At 29.6% G+C, this 19,041-nt stretch overlaps 1 protein-coding gene and 1 pseudogene across 1 annotated transcript; both read left to right on the plus strand.

The window, feature by feature from the left end:
- The first annotated feature begins 57 nt into the window (after positions 1-57).
- On the plus strand, positions 58-2,117 carry LOC127062536 (26S proteasome non-ATPase regulatory subunit 13). The gene is made up of 4 exons (XM_050990967.1): positions 58-219; positions 305-418; positions 534-860; positions 933-2,117. Exons 1-4 carry the CDS (start codon positions 104-106, stop codon positions 1,531-1,533), a joined length of 1,158 nt encoding a protein of 385 aa, XP_050846924.1. The 5' UTR covers positions 58-103; the 3' UTR covers positions 1,534-2,117.
- A 5,335-nt stretch (positions 2,118-7,452) lies between these two features.
- On the plus strand, positions 7,453-13,189 carry LOC127062187 (fatty acid synthase-like; annotated as a pseudogene).
- Positions 13,190-19,041: the final 5,852 nt, after the last annotated feature.

Here is a 19,041-nt window from a genome sequence, read left to right on the forward strand (position 1 = left end):
TAAGATTTCACAAAGAAGTGTATATCGATCTATCGAACTTTCGTTGGTTCATGAGAATGATTCGACAATCATCTCTCGATTCGGATATCAAATTTTATTAAACATGGCGGCTACCGTGGCACAGAAGGATGTTAGTACATTTTTAAGATCAAAACAAAATGTTTCAGATAAAGAATTGGCGGAGGAATGGGCGGAACTCGATACCCTTTACAATAAAAGGTAATTATATGATAAATATCTTTATTAGTGTAAATTTCGAAGAAGAAAAATAAATGTATCCTTTCTTCCGACCGGTGACTTGCAGACTTTGGCATCAACTAACTCTTAAATTGGAAACCTTTGTGAAACATCCGTTATTGCAGAAAAATGACAACCTTATACAATTGTATATTAATTTTCTGTCGACATTTGAAAACAAGTAAGTAAACAAAAAGACATTTATAATCTTTAAACAAATATATAACCTTAATTCTATGTTCTATATTGTTAATATGTCGCGTTCATTCATTATTTTGTCTAATTTTCCCTCTTAGGATAAATCCGTTATCATTGGTTGAAATAATGGCGCATGTAATACAACAATTTCAAGATAAACAAGAAGCGATTAAATTCTTGGAGAAAACTGAATCTAAAGTCAAAAGCAATAATGAGGCCGTAGCTCTATGCAAAGTACTTATAGGGCAAATTTTACTTGACAAATTAAATAATCAAGAGCTAGCAAAGAAAATTATAGAAGATGTTGAAGTTATGCTTGATAATGCTGATGGAGTTACCACTGTTCATGGTAGATTTTATCTTCTGGCTAGTAGATTGTATAGATTGCAAGGAAAACACGCAGAATATTATCGTACTGCATTAAGGTTTGTTCGTTGGAAAAATTGTGTTTGTAATTCCATTGCATATTTTAATACAACATAGCTTTTATTTTGCAGATACCTAGGATGTATTGATTTACATAGTTTGGATAGACAGGAACAAGAGCAACATGCATTTTTCCTTGGATTAGCGGCATTGTTAGGAGAAGGAGTTTACAATCTCGGCGAGTTACTTGCCCATCCAGTTTTAGAATCTTTGAAAGATACACCGAATTCTTGGTTGGTAGATTTACTTCAAGCTTTCAATGCTGGTGACATTGTTGCGTTAGAAAGATTGAAACCACAATGGAGCAAAGTTGCTGATTTAGCAGCTCAAGAATTAAAATTAAGACAAAAGATATCTCTCTTATGTCTCATGGAGATGACTTTCAAGCGTCAAGCAAACAACCGACAATTAACATTTACAGAAATATCGCAGGAAACTCGTTTACCTTTAGGAGAAGTTGAATTATTAGTAATGAAAGCTCTGGCTCAAGGTTTAGTACGTGGTGCTATTGATCAAGTTGCAGGAACTGTTCACATGACTTGGGTTCAACCTCGAGTATTAGATCGTAGTCAAATTGCTGGAATGGTCCAACGACTTGACGGATGGTGTAAAGATGTTAGTTCGATGGAACATTTATTAGAATCGCGAGCATCAGAAATACTAACCCTTTAATTAACAAATACGTTTACAATTATCGTCTACTCATTTGCAAATTGTACTTTTTTATCTCTTCCAATGATGGAAGAAACAAGTGTTCGCATTGCAGAATAATAAACTGTGTCCAGTTAAAAGTAAATAAGATAACCAATAAACAAAATAAATTTGATCTACAAATAATATATTGAAAACTATACTATTTTAACATTCTTTTTGCAACTAATTTACATAGTTTTATTTGCAATGTACCAATAAAGAATATCAATAGTTATTTATTTAAGAATTTACTTTTTCATACAGTTAATTATATATTTTTATAAAAGTTCACTGAAATAGTTGTCTATTTTTAGAATTATTAAGTAACTCGTATATTCCCTTGTCAAGCATGACGAATAAAACATTTAAACGAGTAATGTATATAGCAAGCATTTGGATTACTTCAGGTCATATGTAACGTTCTATAATTCAGAGTGTAAAATAACAATTGTATTGCTAAATAGACACTCGATCATCGATGTAAAAATATGCTTAAGATATGCTCCAAGTAAGGGAAGATCGAAAACGGTATTTATGAAATAAAATTTGTTGCACGATCTAGATTCGAATTCGCGCGTCGAATCTGTAGAAATCATGATACTATCGCGCCATCTGTATGTATCCTTAGGGCGACTAACTTCACAACTTCCTTCTCTCTCTCTCTCTCTCTCGCTCCATACTTCACATCGTATACAAGCCTTAATCTGTATACACAAACTCTTGTCTTAGCTAATATTTTTGCGAATAGTTTTATAGCTAATATTTTTGCGAATAGCCTACATTTTACATCCGATCATAAAGAACAATTATTTTATATCTGGATTGGATAAAAATAATAGTACAAATACATGAATTAAGAATTCTATATTAATAACTAGTATCAAGCATGAGGGATAAAACAATTGCGCGACGAAGTAGTATAACAAGTATTCATATTGCTTAGAAAGCTTTATTCATGAAATAATTGCGTACACGTATAATGGTGAGTTACGAATGACTGCATTGGAAAACTCTGTAGTAAAAATAAATCCAAATTTTATGAAGAAAATTAGGCTCTGAATCAATATTTCTGTTTGCACGAAGTGATCAGGAATAACTGATCTAATAATGTACATATAGGTTTTTTGTCGTCTTGATACTCGTTGCAGGATGATGCTACAAAAACTTATTTTTTTTGAGGTCATAATGAAAAATTTCTAGAACAATATTTTTAACAATTGCAAATGCAACATGTACTCTATTTTTTGTATATAATTCAACGAATGATTTATACCATACTTTTCGGTGATGAAAAAAGATAATGAAAAGCAAAAATAAATGTATACGTATACTATATCAGAATATAGTCACTGTTGAAAAACATATCAATTTTTTCAAAAATTGATTTAGAAGGTATAATACGATTATTTTTTATTTTCAATGTTTATATATTTGTATGTTTCTGTAACAGTATATATTAATTAAAAACTATAAAAATTATATTGGTATTTATTTCTTTTGAAATTTTGCAGAGCTTGGCCATTATATTCGATTTGATGTTTTTTATGAAATGCTTCTTTTTGTTTATTTTCAGGAAAATAGGAATTTTCATTTTAGAGAACAGTCAAAAATCACTCGGAGTAAGATCCGAAGAGTATAGTGGTTGAACAATGATAAAAATGCTTTCCTTGGTAATGTATTTGTATCATCGTCATGTTGCAAAACAATCGATATTTTTGCGCCGGTTGAATTCCTGAAGGTTCCAAAAAAAGCATTCTGTCATACTTCTAGATAATAGAAAGATTGATGAGTATGCATGATATAAAATGTTTGTATGCGCATAGAGTTTGAATTACCTTTAAAATTCAATATGTGCTGGTATATGTTTAATTATTACAGTGGTATAAAACAATTTTGGAAATCAACTTTTTGAATATCTCCTGTACTTATATTGTTATGATATAATTAAGATATATTATTAAGATATATTAATATTATTAATATTAATAAATACTTTTTACACTCTTTACGATAAGTTTTAGATATTGATTTTAAAATTATATCAAAACGTCCAAACTGTAGAATATTTGATATATCACTATTACATCTGCAGTCATTAATTACTCGTGCTGAAAGATTCTTCTTTGTATGATCAAGAGTCTCTCTTTTCATTAGTTTGATATATATCTTTTTCTCTATCTATTTTCTATAGTTAAATACAAGAATATTGTTCTGGGTAGGATACTTTCTGTTGATGGTAACTTTTTTATGTACTTAATGTACATACTTAATGTACTTAAACTAAACTTTTTTATGTATTTTATATATTTGATAAAATAAATATTAAAGTAATGCAGTATATAAAATTTCAATTCAGGCAAATCATCCTTTTAGAAGTTTTTACTTAAAAATAACATCTCAATTAAACACAATTACGTTAAAGAGAATATATTTTTTTAATTTGTTTATCCAGAAATTTTTTTAATAAAGAATAAAAAAACAAAAATAAATAATCTATAATAATAATAATTATAGAAAGAAAAACATTTTGTTTCGCAACAATGTAGAAATAAAATGTTATGTATGATGCATAGAGCAATTCTATTATACGTATTCATCCATATAGATATATGTACGTCATCTTCTTTACTACGATTGTTTATTGTTACAATATTCACTATGGGGTATCACTGATAGGACTTTGTCTGTATAAAAGTTAACTGTTGCTTCCTACGAAATAGATTTTCTACAAGGGTATTGAAATTTAGGTCAACTTTTCCGTAATTAAACAAAATTGCAATATATGTATTATATGTAGACACACTCTAACGTAACATTGTTGAAATTTAGATGTAATCTAAATGCAGTCTTAATTCAATCCATATAGAATTTTATAATACTACTTTGCACATAGAGATTGCATATTCATGTAGAATTGTATAACTATATGTCTTGCACCGTATCCGGGTCATTCGTTGATATATGTAGGTCAAATCTCGCTTTGTATTATAAACTGTAAACTTACGTAGAATCATATATAGATTTCTTATTCGTTGGTAAAATCGAAAAAATAATTTCTCTTTGCTATAACTGAGTTTAATTGAGGTTTTATATTTAAATAAGAACTTTTGAGATTAAAACTTTGCATATTACATTATTTTGATAACCATTTTTCAGTATTCAAAAGAATTGCCATCAATTAAAAATGTATTCAAAATAGCAGTCTATAATTTATATATATATATATATATATATATATATATATATATATATCATATAATCAACTTTTACTTTTTGTGTAAAGTTAGATTTTCCAATTATTACCTGCTAGATTCTGCTGTAAACAATATGTTGTAAATTGTGCATTGAAATGTGTATTTTTATTGTATTTTTATGAGTCTATAAATAGTTATCAAAAAGAATATTTAAGAGGCAAGAGTAGATTTTGAAGTAGTGTAATTATATCGAAAATCGAAATGTATCTGTCAAGGGTTTTTAATGAAATCACTTTTTTTTATAAAAATTAAGGAATGAGAGATATACTAGAAATTTGATAAGAGTTAGGAGAGCTTGCTATCGTCACGTCTTATTGCATTATTGAACAGAATCTTGAAACCTATTTCTACAAATAAATTAAATTATTTATTTTTTTCATTATATTCAGTTCGTAATTGTACGTATTAGTTAAAAATCGAATCAGTTAAAATCATTAGTCGATCAAGAATTTAAAGAAAATTCCTATATAAAAATTCATAATATTGCAACTCTTGAGAAAACTATGGTTTCAAGCTTTTGAGTAAAATAATATATACACTGTGTAAGACAAAATTTTAAGATCTTCTATTATCAAAAAATTAAAGTTATTAAGAAACTATTTTGTCATTGAATAATGCTATTTCATTGTCATTAATATCCGAGCACTTAATAGTATTAGTATGCGAATATCGTATAATGTGAATCGAAAATGATAGTATGTTCTCTTTCGTTTTTCTGTTAAAGTTAATTGTACCATTATTCGCTAAAATATTATCTATGATACGAAAGCTTTCAGAAAAAATAGGACACACATTCTGTAAAATATACATAAATATAAGATTTTCAATTATCAAATATTTATTATATTTGTTAATATAATTGGGTTACATTTAATTAATTTATATTTAATTGCAAGCAAGTGGTCCAAAAATCACGAGCATTAGCAGATATATAATGTAAAAAAATTTTTTTAAATTAAAGAAAATTTATCTTCGTCGAGCGTAAGTAAACCACATACCGTCGATAATAAATGCAGTTCTAGTCTTTACGCGATGGAATATACTTATAAGGCTATACGTAGTGGATAATGCAATTATGCGATTGTCAGTGGAACAAATCTTTGTCTCCATCCATACGCATCTCTAATTTGCTCGTTTCGACACCAATTATGATAGTTACTGAAATGGTTACACGCATAGTGAATATTTTTTTGTAGCATTTTTACAAAAAGCAAAAACTGTTAAGAGAATCCTGCGATTATTCATGCAAATTAAAAAAATAGTGAAGGAATAACATTTTCATTAGGCGAATTGAAAAGTACCCTTTTCGAAGAATTCTACAAATAATACCATACATTCCTTAGATCGAAGCACATAATACTGTAACGAGAATCAGGGATTCTGAAGAATTAAATTTCATAAATCGAATTAATGAAATGAAATTAATTAAATCGAAATAACTTATTTTTCGCAATAATTACTCAGATATAATATAGGAAACGAAAGCTTCCAGATAAAACGCTGTATACATTGTGTAAATAAAATAAATATAAAATTAATGATATAAATATAAAATTTTCTATAATGAATTATGTATCGTATTATATAACTTGATTTCCTTGTCAATAAATAATGTTAACTCATTTTCTAACTTTAATAAAAAAGCAATAGTAAAGGCTTATAAAATAAAAAAAAAATATTCAAGGTTTAATGAAATATGCATTTATTTGAATGATCTTATAAATAGTATACATATGAATGATTTAGCATAATGTCTAATTAAAATATAGGTTGCGAGTTACATAGAATGCTTGCGAGAGATATATAAAGTTGTTATAAAAAGAGATTCATCATTAACGATTCCAGTAAATGTGAAAAATTACGGTTAATTTTGATTTCAGTACATATTTCTATAATAAATTTCGGGCAAAGAAGTGAGGAACAAAAAATTCATGAATATATGTAAAAGGACAAAAGAATTCTATCAATTTTTCAGATATGTCAACCCAGAACGAAGCTTTTTTCGTAAGAGTTACTTTCGCGTCGTGCGTAAATCTCTTATACTGTCATTTACCGAAATGTCATATATATTATGCAAACTTTTAGAAAAAATGTTATATACAATTGGTAAGATATAAATTTAAGATCTGCAACTAAAAAATATCTATCTTATCACGACGATAATAGACTTATTTACTATGGAATAATACCGACGTAATACTTAACTAAAACAGAATAACAGGAAGTTCAAAAGTTAAATGTATTCTTCTTCATTTGAATACATTTCAAACAAAGCGTTAAGAAAAAGTCCAATATTTCGTGAGATAATGAATTCTTTGACGAAGGATATTAGGTTGTTATAAAAGAGAATTTATCATCGACGATTTCAATCATAGTAAAAATTTATAGGTGCTTTTAGTTTCAGATTTGATTTCTATATTAAATTTGGCGTGAAAAACCGAGATATATCAAAACATCATGACAGGATATGAAGAAATCGTATTGAAAAAAAAAAAAAAAAATCGTACAGATTTGTCAAATATGCCAATTCAGAACAAGGCGAAGTTCTTATTTCTGGATTCGCGGGTAAATTTCCAGAATCCAATAATGTGGATGAATTGAGGGATAATCTTTTTAATCGAAAAGATTGTATCATCGATGAAGAATGCCGTTGGAAATTAGATACCGGTTATATAAATTTTATTTAACGGAGTAAGCTAGTTAATGTTAATATATTCCCATCGTAATATTTCATAAGAACATTTAGAAATTCCAAACTTAATTAAGCAAAATTAATAATATTGAGAAATTCGATGCCTTATTTTTTGGAATATATTTTAAGCAAGCTTATACGACGTATTCTATGAGTAGTATAATGCTCAAACATATTTACGAAACTATAATAGATGCTGGGATTAATCCAAAAGATATTCCTGGAACAAGGATAGGTGTATTAGTTAGTATATGTTTTTCAAATACTGAGGCAACTTTGAATTAAAGCTATCTTTAGGTACTTGAAAAGATCAAACGATAAGGATATAGAATATTGACGAATTATACTGATAGATAAAAGAAAGGATGTCTCTTTAAATGTACGTAGATGGCTTCGGTATCACGATCTGAAACAAAGATATGGTGGTTCAAAATATTTCGTATTGGTTGGATGTAATAGGATTATTATATAATGTCGATACAGGGTGTAGTTCTAGTCTTTACGCGATGGAATACGCTTACAGGGATATACATAGTGAGTAATGCGAATATGCGATAATCGGTGGAACAAATTTTTGCCTCCATCTATACGTGTCTCTACAGTTTGCTCGTTTAGGTACAGATTATACTAAATTGTTTAGAAGATGTTTCTTCTTTCATCGAATTATTATGATAATATTAATTGGATAAACTTGGACATCTCTGACAGGGGTGTTGAATCAGGATGGTCGCTGCAAGATTCTCAACGAACATGCAAATGATTACACGCGTAGTGAATGCATCTCTGTAGCATTTTTACAAAAAGCGAAAACTGCAAACAGAATCAATACTACGATTATTTGTGCGAAAACACATTGTAGGAGTAACATATTCATCTAAAAAAAGGAAGGAATAACGTATCCATCTAAAAAAATACAAAGTGCTCTTCTCGAGACATTCTACAAAGAATGCGACTTGTATTTCTTCCATCGAAGCGCATGGTACCGGAACGAGAGTCGGAGATCCTGAGGAACTGAATTACATAGATCACATTTTCACTAAAAATAGAGCAAATCCACTTAAAGTTGAATTCGTAAAATCGAATATCGGACATACCGAACCAGCTAATGGATTGTTCCATTGCCAAGGTATACATCGTTCGAAACATAAAGCCTCGCAACTATGCATTTATTGATGTATTTTGATATTTTATCAAGTTATTTAGAATTTACTTATATTTTTAGAATTATTAATATTTAGTTCCAATATATTCACTTTATTATTTATAGTAACATTTATATTATTTATATGCTTAGTTAAATTTTAATATAAGTGCACACACACACATACATACTTATATATATTTATAGGCGATAATATCGATGGAGTCTGCCATAATACCGCCAAATATTAATTTCAATACACCACGCAAAGACGTAAAAGGTTTTAGAGAAGGACGAATCAATATTGTTACGCAGTTAACTCCGTTAGATGGTGAATACATAGGCATTAATTCTTTTGGCTTCGGTGGTGCTAATGCTCACCTTTTACTCAAATCAAATCCAAAAATAAAGATCAACAATGAAATACCAGATAATTTGCCTAGACTTGTAGCTGTATCAGGACGTACCTCAGAAGCAGTCAAAACTATATTGAATGAGGTATGCAAAAAGAATCAACATAATTTTTAAAAGGGGAAAATAAAGATAGAATTTGATAAATCGCGTACGTAATATTTCAATACATTTCTTCATAGATCGATAATCGACCGACAGACATTGAATTTATTCGCCTTCTTCACGATATTCATCAAAAAGCAATACCAGGTCACTTTTATCGAGGATACGTTATAACTGATATAAAACAATCTGGCACGAAAATATGGGACATTGAAAAATTCTGTGATACGAAGAAACCAATATGTTTCGTCTTCCCTGGAATGGACTCGCAGTGGCCCGGAATGTGTATGAAAACTTTTATTGGAACATTATTTTGTTGACATTGAAATTTATAAAAATAATAGTTATTACAATGATTCAGTGAATTATATAGTATTTGAAATATATTAGGTAAAACACTGATGAAATTTTCAACATTCGCTAAAGTAATAGAGAAATGTGACGCTGTTTTAAAACCGCGTAAGCTCCATATTTATCAGATTTTAACTAGGATAGACAATAGTATATTAGAAAATACCTTACACTCGTTCGTTGGTATTGTTGCGGTTCAGGTAATGTCGTCACATATTAAATCATTTACGATGTCTGCATACATTCGGTAACACCTGATAATTAGGAGAGATTGTACAGATCGGCTTGGTAGACCTTTTAACTTCGGTAGGAATACTACCAGACTACATAATTGGATACCCTGTGGGTGAACTTGGTTGTGTATATGCAGACGAAAGTTTGATAGCGAAGGAAACTATATTGGTAGCGTATTCGCAAGGAATATTCGTAATAGAAACAAACACACCTCATTATTCTGTGGCCGTAGTAGGGCTTGGTTATGAAGATTTAAGTTCTAATAATATCAATGTCATGTGTCACAATGGACTCGATAGTTCAACAATTACGGGTTCAAACATGGATCAGCTGATCATTGAAAGAAAACATTTGTTGAAAGTCGAGGCACTTCAAGGATATCTTCTTATCTTCGGTAAGAATGAAGTGAATATAAATAACGAAAAATGTTAATAAATTGAACATTTATAGAAGTTAATGCAAAAATTCATTATTACATGATGTTTTGATGGGAACATTCCAACGACTGGTTCACAATGAATTTCAATATGCAGGAGAAGCTTGTTTCCGAAGAATGAATTGTTCCAATAGTATACAGCAAGAATTCAAGTACATAAAAGGTCATATGATTGATAGTAGAAATTTATTTCCTGGAACAGGATATTTATGTTTGGTGTGGGAAACATTGGGAATAAAGATAGACAAATTCTACGCAGATATGTTCGTTATCATGGAAAATGTAAAATTTAATTGAGATACCGCTATACTTACAGAGGGCAAAGTCGAAATGGTTGTCACGATTCAAAAAGGTAAACGCACCATATCATATAAAAAGCTTTTCTAAAAATACTTTTCCAAAAATTTAATATATCACGATCTTCAAATAAATAGGTAGTGGTAGATTTGAGGTGATCGAAGGAAATGATTGGAATGATTCGTCTTTTCGAAACGATTTTATCGAAGGTGAAAGTACCGCTAATGTGAGAAAAATTTTTAGAATGAAGAAGAAGTATTAAATGAAAAGGATATTTATAAAGAGTTGAAGTTACGTGGTTATCAATATAGCGATCTCTTCCGGAGCATACGCAGTGCGTCACTATCGGGCAGAAAAGGACACATCGAATAGAAAAACAATTCGGTAGCTTTTATGGATAACATGACACAAATGAAAACCATTAATGTAAATACTAGAGATTTATTGGTGCCGACTGGAATTCAAAAATTGGTAATAGATACCGAAGCTCATCAACAGTATCTTCAAAGTTTGACTACTAATGTAATATAAGGAAAAATGTAAATATAAGGCTCATTGTCAAAGAAATATGAAGTAATATAGAGAGTTTTTTCCTATCGAATACGCACAATGACCATTTTTTATTTCAGATGTACCTGTACAATTTTACGAAAATATTGATGTGATTGCAGGTGTGGAAATACATAAAGTTAGCTCTAGTGCGATTGCTCGAAAGAGACCTATCAGTGATTCCATTATCAAAGAGTATAAATTCACTGCTTATCGTGACAGAAGGGAAACATCATTACGAGAAATATTAATATTATCCGTGTATATTACTCTTGAGAATATATCAATTATCAAGGTAAAGACAATTGAACTCGTCGTGGATGTGGATAATATTTTAGCGGAGAAACTCGCTTCCCTACTGGTTTTGGACATTTTGAACAAATTGTCTTTGGTGCAAGCCAATGTTAATGTATTCACATCGGGAGGAAAACTGGACAATATTCCTGAAGATGTTATGGTTTCAGAAATAAATATGATAGAAACGGGTGAAAAAGTATCATTCGCTATTGGATATGATTTGTTGACGATTGGAAAAAAGGATAATTTGAAAAAACTTCTAAGTTCTACAAAAGACGGAGGTTTCATTTTATCTCGTGAACAAATGAATACATCATCGAACTTATCCATTTTACAGGAATTTCAATTACGTACAGTTCTAGAAAAACGTACTTCCGAGGATTTTTGGGTACTGTTAAAAAAAACAGATAAAATTCCGAAAAATACCATGATTATTGATGTTAACAGCAATGAATTTAACTGGTTGCAAAAAGTGCAATCTATACTTGCCAGGAATGAAGAACAAAACATCGACAACACAAGAATCATACTTGTTGAAGAAGGAAACTTTAATTCGGGTCTCTTAGGATTCATTAATTGCTTACAGAAAGAAACTGGTGGGAATATCTTCCGAGCTGTTTTAATTCAAGATCTTAAAGCCCCGAAATTTTCTTTAAATCTACCCCTTTACCCCGAACAACTCGAAATGGATCTCGTTACTAATGTTTTACGACCAGGGAACGTTTAGCTTCAAGTATCTTTGCATTGCTTGGCACATAGAGGTGGATTTTTAGATACTGGAAACTTCGACTTTGCGGCAAATAATCAATTAAGCAACAGAACATTTGTGAAGACTATTAGTATTCAGGATGTATCGTTAGATTAAATTATGAACACAAATGATGAAAATGAAATTTGTTCAATATTCAGCAAACTTATAAAGGAAAATGTGATCAAACTGATAATTAGGACAGCTTTCGACAAAGATCAAGTAGCGACAGCATTTAGATTCATGGCAAACGGAAAGCATGTGGGAAAAGTAAGATGACGCTCGTTGTATTTATGTATTTTATGTATTTTATTTTAGTTTATGTATTTATATATTTTATTATTCGTGGAATTTGTTCTTTTCGGAAGATAAGTTTTAACTTGCAATTTGTCTTATATGTCGCAGATGCTCATAAAAATCCATCAAGAAACTGAATCACTAAATACACGCATTTTGGCTGAACTTTCTTATGTTTGTATTCCGACCAAAAGTTATATAGTTCTTAGTGGTTTGGGAAGTTTTGTCTTGGACCTAGTCGATTGCTTGATTCTAAGAAATGCTCAGAATATTGTCATTTCTTCACGAAATGGTATAAAGTATAGTTATCAACACATAAGAATCAAATTATGGAAATCATATGGTGTGAATATGATTATTCTGGTAGGTCTAGATGCGGTTGATCGGGATGCCAGAGAACTAATTGTGAAAACAGCTACTGACTAGAGTCCAGTCGATGGTATATTCAAACTCTTAGACTTAAACTTCGCCAAACTCATGGAAAGGAATAACAAGCCGACAGATGATAGCAGTCTTAATGAAATTGAAACAAATCAAATATTATTCATGACAAATATGTTGAGGCAATTCTATGATGAAATACTTGCTACCGAAATAGCTATACCATTTAAAACCAATTCGGTGGAGGGTTGGGATGAGATATTCTTTCTTCCAGGAATCGAAGGCTATGCTGACGTTTTCAAAACATTAGAATCAAAAATTAAATCACCTGCGACATGTTTTCAATTCGAGACGAAATACGAGTTAAAAACTGTTGAAGCTATGGCCAATTCCATTTTACTGGTATATCCATTGTTTAGAAAAATATATGCGAATAAATAAAATATTATTAAACATAACATATTAACATGATACATAACTTTACATATTATAGCATATATTGGATAAACTGAAGGGTCGAAGTGAATTCATGTTAGTAGAGTATTCATTTGGATGCCTTATAACTATTGAACTCACGCGAAAGTTAGAAGCCAAAGGATTTATTGGCCGGTTAATATTGATAGGTGCTCCTTAGCATCTGAAAACATTTATACAGGAAATCTTGCGTTCGTCATCATAGGAAGAATTAGAAAACAATATTTTCGATAGCTCGGTATAATGAATGCATACGTTGGTGTTAAAGCTATAGAGGTTCGTCTTTATTTTCCTAAAGGACATCATTTATTGTATATTTTTGGGAAGTTTCATATTAATTTTCCAATATTACTTTGCAGCTTTGAATTGAATTAAAAAAATTCAATTCGTGCGATGAGAAAGTAAATGTATTTTTTAATATTTTATCTCCCGAACACATGGAATTATTTTTAAAAGGAGATCGAAGAAAGACTATTCTCTCACTTTATGTGAGATTGCAAGTATTTATAGCATATAATCCTGAATCAATGCCATATTTAAGAAAACCAATCACTTTGTTCAAACCGCTGTTTCTTTCTGTATTAAATCTATGTATGATTATGGACTGCAAAATGTATGTTTTAAAATTTCGTATAATTAATGAAAATGATATTAATTTACTATAAAATGGTAGTATTTTCAGGTAACTGAAGGCAAAGTAGATGTTCATATTGTTGAAGGAAATCATATCACGGTCTTATGTGCTGCGGAAATTTTAATGGCTATTAATGGTGAACCATTTGAAAATGCTACATTATTTAATGAATACGTAATGTAAGAAAACTAATAGAGCGTTAGTGATTTATTTATTGTGATTTTTCGAAATAAATATGGGATATCAGCTTTATGTAACAAATTTATTTGTATTTTGAAATATTGGAAATAAAAGAAAAGTCTGGTTTTCAAATCTGACAAACATTTGGAATCTATAGGAGGTAATTGGATAGTATCTGTTGTTATGTAAATTACATTCTCAAAAAAATTATGCGGCGTTTCGTATTCGTTATAATTTATCGTCTTATTTACTATATACTTTAAAAATATTATATGTTTGGTTTGTAAACGACTATATGGAATATCAATCTAATTTATGAGAGAATGGCACATCGTTCAAACGTTGGATTTTCTTCGCGTGGAACTTCATTCTTTCTTTATCGTCATTCCGATTGCGATTTCAATTTTTTTTTAGTCAGCGTTTTCGTTAAGGAAGTTTTTTATCGTATCTTTTAAGAGATCGAGTTAATCGATGGAATATATTTTTACTCGAAGATCCGATGATGCAATATTTTGGGTTATAAGAGAGTTCGATCGAGCCATTAATATACTGTAGATTCAATAGTATCATTCTGAAGGATGATACTATTTTATTTTTATTGTTGATTGCTGGTAAGTGTAGCATATAATTACAATTTGGCTCTTGGTGTCACTTTTTCTACCCTTTTCCATAAGCGAAATCTATTTACGAGATAACTTAACGATTGGTTAAAGCCTATTTGAGAAGAATAACTAGACAAGGGAATTAAGTATTAATAGAAAATAGTTGCAATAAAATCGATACACGAACGATACTGTTCTTACAAACTATACGTATTAATCGGCCGCACGAGTCTGACACATTCATCGCTCCTATATTAGGCTACGCATCGCTTATTATAATCTAAAAGAGACGATCAGAGAATAACTGTAGTAACGATTTCTTTTATCTGTGTATTTCAGGTTTTGTTGGTAACACAATCACTTGTAGTATTATATTATCAACACTTACATGCTTAATGATCCGTTGCGTTCATACAAAAGCATAATTTTGATATTTTCATATACTTGTTTTAATTATATAATATAAGAATCGTCTTCAATTTTTTAGAATATATAATTAAATTAATAAATTAATAATATTAATATACTGTTAATTAATTAATTAATTAATTAATTTTGTAGTGGTTTTATAGCACTATATTACCAAATAGCGTTTTTCAATCTGTTTTAGCATGGATATTATTATATCCATTAATTTTTATTGACAGAATCGTTATTCATACTTATAATGGATAAATGATATTACCGACACCATAATATTTTCGGCATTTTCCCTTTTGCAACTGGAAGAAGTAGTAGTAATGGTTATATATATACTTGCATAAATGTGTGTATATATTTTCCTTACATTGGTGCGTATAGATCAATACTATCGTTTTATTATATATCGCGGTTCACCAATCATCTGTCCTTATGCACCAAATAATTTAAACTTACGAGCTCGAAGCGAGCTGTTCAAAAGTTGATTAAGATAATTCCAGTTGATTAAGATTCGATAATTGAAAATAGTTTATGAGGAGAAATCAAGGCATATTTTAATAATCAAACACTTTATGGTAACTTCACCATATAGGTCTCTCAATCCGTACGATCTCAAATGATCCTTATCATAGATGGATCAGGATTTCTTAATAAATTAACACGTTTCGAGGACTTTACCCTGCAGTAAATATTAAAACATACGTCCTATTCGAGGCTAAATTTATTTCTACTTATGTGCGATTGTCGAGGTAGGTTGACAATACAATTAAATATATTCAGGCCGTGTTGATTTCAAAGTTCTTTAAATCAGCCCGTAAAAACATACTTCGTAAGCTTTAAGATATCGAATTATCTTATTACTATAAAATTTTGCATCACTGTCATTGAATAGCGTCGACTTATTACCTAACATTAATATAGAAACAGCTAGTTCATAAGTCAGTTTCAAATACTTGCTGTCTTTATTTAAATGGATATTGCATTAAATACTATAGAACGGAATGGAAGTGATAATTAATTTCTAGGAAAGAAATTACAGTTCCGTAAAAAGGGACTTATTATTTTCTATTTTATGATTTTTTTTCTCAGGTTTTCATCTTTTTTATATTTTGTATTTTTTAATTAATTCTCGATTATCTTGCTTTAAAATACGCTTAGATTCAATTTTAGTTCAATCTACGTGGTAAAAATATGTTCATACCATATATAAAATTACGAGGTTACACTTTGAAACTAATTTCTTTTGTTCAGCTTTTAGAATTTTATTTAAAAAATTAGTGATATTCTCTCCAATAGTGTACAAATATTTAAATTCTTTGATAAGTTTTAACAAATTTGAACGTTTGGAAATATTATATTTATTGAAATCATCAAATGGCAACGTTTAATTCTTTGCAGTTGTACAGACATAGATTATTAATACATGTTGATTGTTTAAGATAAAAATTTAAAATTATCGGTAATCAATTGCCCATCATATTCAGATGAAATGTGATAGTTGATATTGAATGTGATATTCAGATGAATGCTATTTTTTGTTAATCGTATATGTCATTCCCAACAGAAGTAATAATAATAATCAATTACAAGTAAACGTTTTATAACCACAATAGAAAATGATAATATGAATATATTTTCTTTCTACATGTTTTTACCTTCATGTTAATTCGACCATTATTCGTCAAATGATGCGAAATGATACGAAAGTATACGGAAAGAATAGTGCATATACTTCGTAAGATATAAATTTAAGAAAAACAGAAACATATCATATTACAATAAAATTTATTTTCTTTATCATTGAATAGTGCCGACGCATTACGTAAGGTGAATGGAAAAATAGATAATGTAAATATAAATTTGAAAAATGTATGCGAATAGATAGTATTAAATGAGATGAAAATGATCTCAGTTAATGAATTTTTGGAAGGATATAAAACAAATATATAAAAGGAGATTCGTCGATTATGATCAGTTATTGAAGAAATAATTTCAATGTCAATCGAGAATTGTATAAATTATTTTTTGGAGGAAAATAAGAAAGTTCAAAGTATTACAAATGAATGGATGAACTGTCTAAATTTTATCCAGTTATGCCAATCCAAAACCAGGCGAAGAAGTTGTCATTTCTGATTATGCTCGTAGATTTCCAGAAGTTAATAATGTGTAGGAAGTGAAAAATAATATTTATAACCGCAAAGATTGTATCACCGATGAAAACTATCGTTGGAATCTATTTTTTAATATTTAAGCAAGCTCATATGATGAATTCTATTACCCGATTGATCTTCGAACATACATACGAAGCTACAGTAGATGCTGATATTATTCCAGAAGATACTCGTGATACAAGAACAGATTTTCACACTTATGTGTTTTTTTGATTCCGAGATATTTGTTTCACAGAAAACTTGATGTACGAGAACAGATCAGTATTATGATTATACATTATTTATATGAATAGGTAAGATAAATGATACGTATGTTTCAAAACAAATGGCTTTAACATCACGAGTTTTAGCAAAGATATGATGTCTTGAAATATTTTAAAATATAGGTTGGGTGTAACTGGACACATCATGTAACCTCGATGCAGCGTATAAATTTAGTATTTACGCGATGGAACACAGTAATAGGTCTATCCGTAGTGGACAATACGATTATGCGATCATCGGTGAATCAAATCTTTCCCTCCATCTATATTTGTTTTTAATATTTACTCGTTTAGGTGCTGCTTATATCGTGTTCTTCGTAAGATTTTTCCTTTCTCATCTTGATAACATTTATGTGATAACATATTATAGTGATAACTTTTTATCGTGATAACATTAATTTAAAAAATTGGATATCTCTGACACAACTCGAAACGGATTTCGTTACTAATATTTTAGTCCAAGGAACATTTGGGGATTATATAGGCACCAGCTACTTCCACATCGGGAGTCCAAGCTAAAGCTATTATGCCATTATTAATTGATCGGTATATATAAAAATATTTTTGTAAATTATTAGCGCGTAGCATAAAGTAACACAAAAATATCTTTTAATAGGTACGTGGAGATTTAAGTACGATTTATTGGATTGAAGAGCCTATTACAAAGAATTATCAAAATGAAAATCTTATTAGTATTTATTATGCAACATTAAATTTCAAAGACGTGATGTTGTTAATGGGTGAAATAGCACTAGAAGTAGACGGTAGAAAAGATATTGATTGTGTAATTGGATTTGAATACAGTGGAATAAATATCAGTGTACGTAGAATTATGAGTGTTAATTACAGCAGATGAAATCATTATTAATATCATTATCATATTCCGCGTATATGTGTGTGTGTGTGTGTTACAAAACGGAAGTAAATTAAGTGAATAATATTTTTTTCAGATATTTCTCAAATTTTTGTCAATTGAACGAAAGATTTTTTTTGGACTATACCTAAAAAATGGTGTTTATACGATGCAACTACAATACTGTAGATATATTGCACATTTATAGCTGCACTTTACATTAACGGAGAAATGCAGAAGGGTGAGTGTTTTTTACTGTCGGTACATTAGCAAAACGTAAATTCATTAAAGAAACATTTTCTAGTATCGATGAACGTCACATCGAAATTCTCGAGATGCAACGAACAGATGGTGCAAGTGTAGGCCTTCTCTTAAATTCTTTAGTAGAAGATATACTGCAGTCGTCTCTGCGTGGTTGGTCTATAAGGGATGATTTTTAGAAATTAAAAAATTCGTCTTTGCGGCAAATAATCAATAGAACTACAGTATTTGTATGAAAGGTATTAGTTTTCATGGTGTAATATTAGATGAATATATGAACACAAATGAATATTCGCAATCGAATACGATATTTATTTAATATTTAACAAATTATTAAGGAGAATGCGATCAAATCGTTAATTAAGACAGTCTTCGGTAAAGATTAAATAGAGGCAGCTATTAGATTTATAACAGCAGGAAAGCTAATGGAAAAAGT

This window comes from Vespula vulgaris, chromosome 3, assembly GCF_905475345.1.
Source record: "Vespula vulgaris chromosome 3, iyVesVulg1.1, whole genome shotgun sequence".
Taxonomy (NCBI): domain Eukaryota; kingdom Metazoa; phylum Arthropoda; class Insecta; order Hymenoptera; family Vespidae; genus Vespula; species Vespula vulgaris.

What these genes read in the sequence shown, in the direction of transcription:
- LOC127062536 (XM_050990967.1), top strand. Translation starts at nt 104, where the DNA reads ATGGCGGCTACCGTGGCACAGAAGGATGTTAGTACATTTTTAAGATCA. An exon ending in GATACCCTTTACAATAAAAG is followed by an intron (nt 220 to 304) that starts GTAATTATATGA and finishes GGTGACTTGCAG; the next exon opens with ACTTTGGCATCAACTAACTC. An exon ending in CTGTCGACATTTGAAAACAA is followed by an intron (nt 419 to 533) that starts GTAAGTAAACAA and finishes TTTCCCTCTTAG; the next exon opens with GATAAATCCGTTATCATTGG.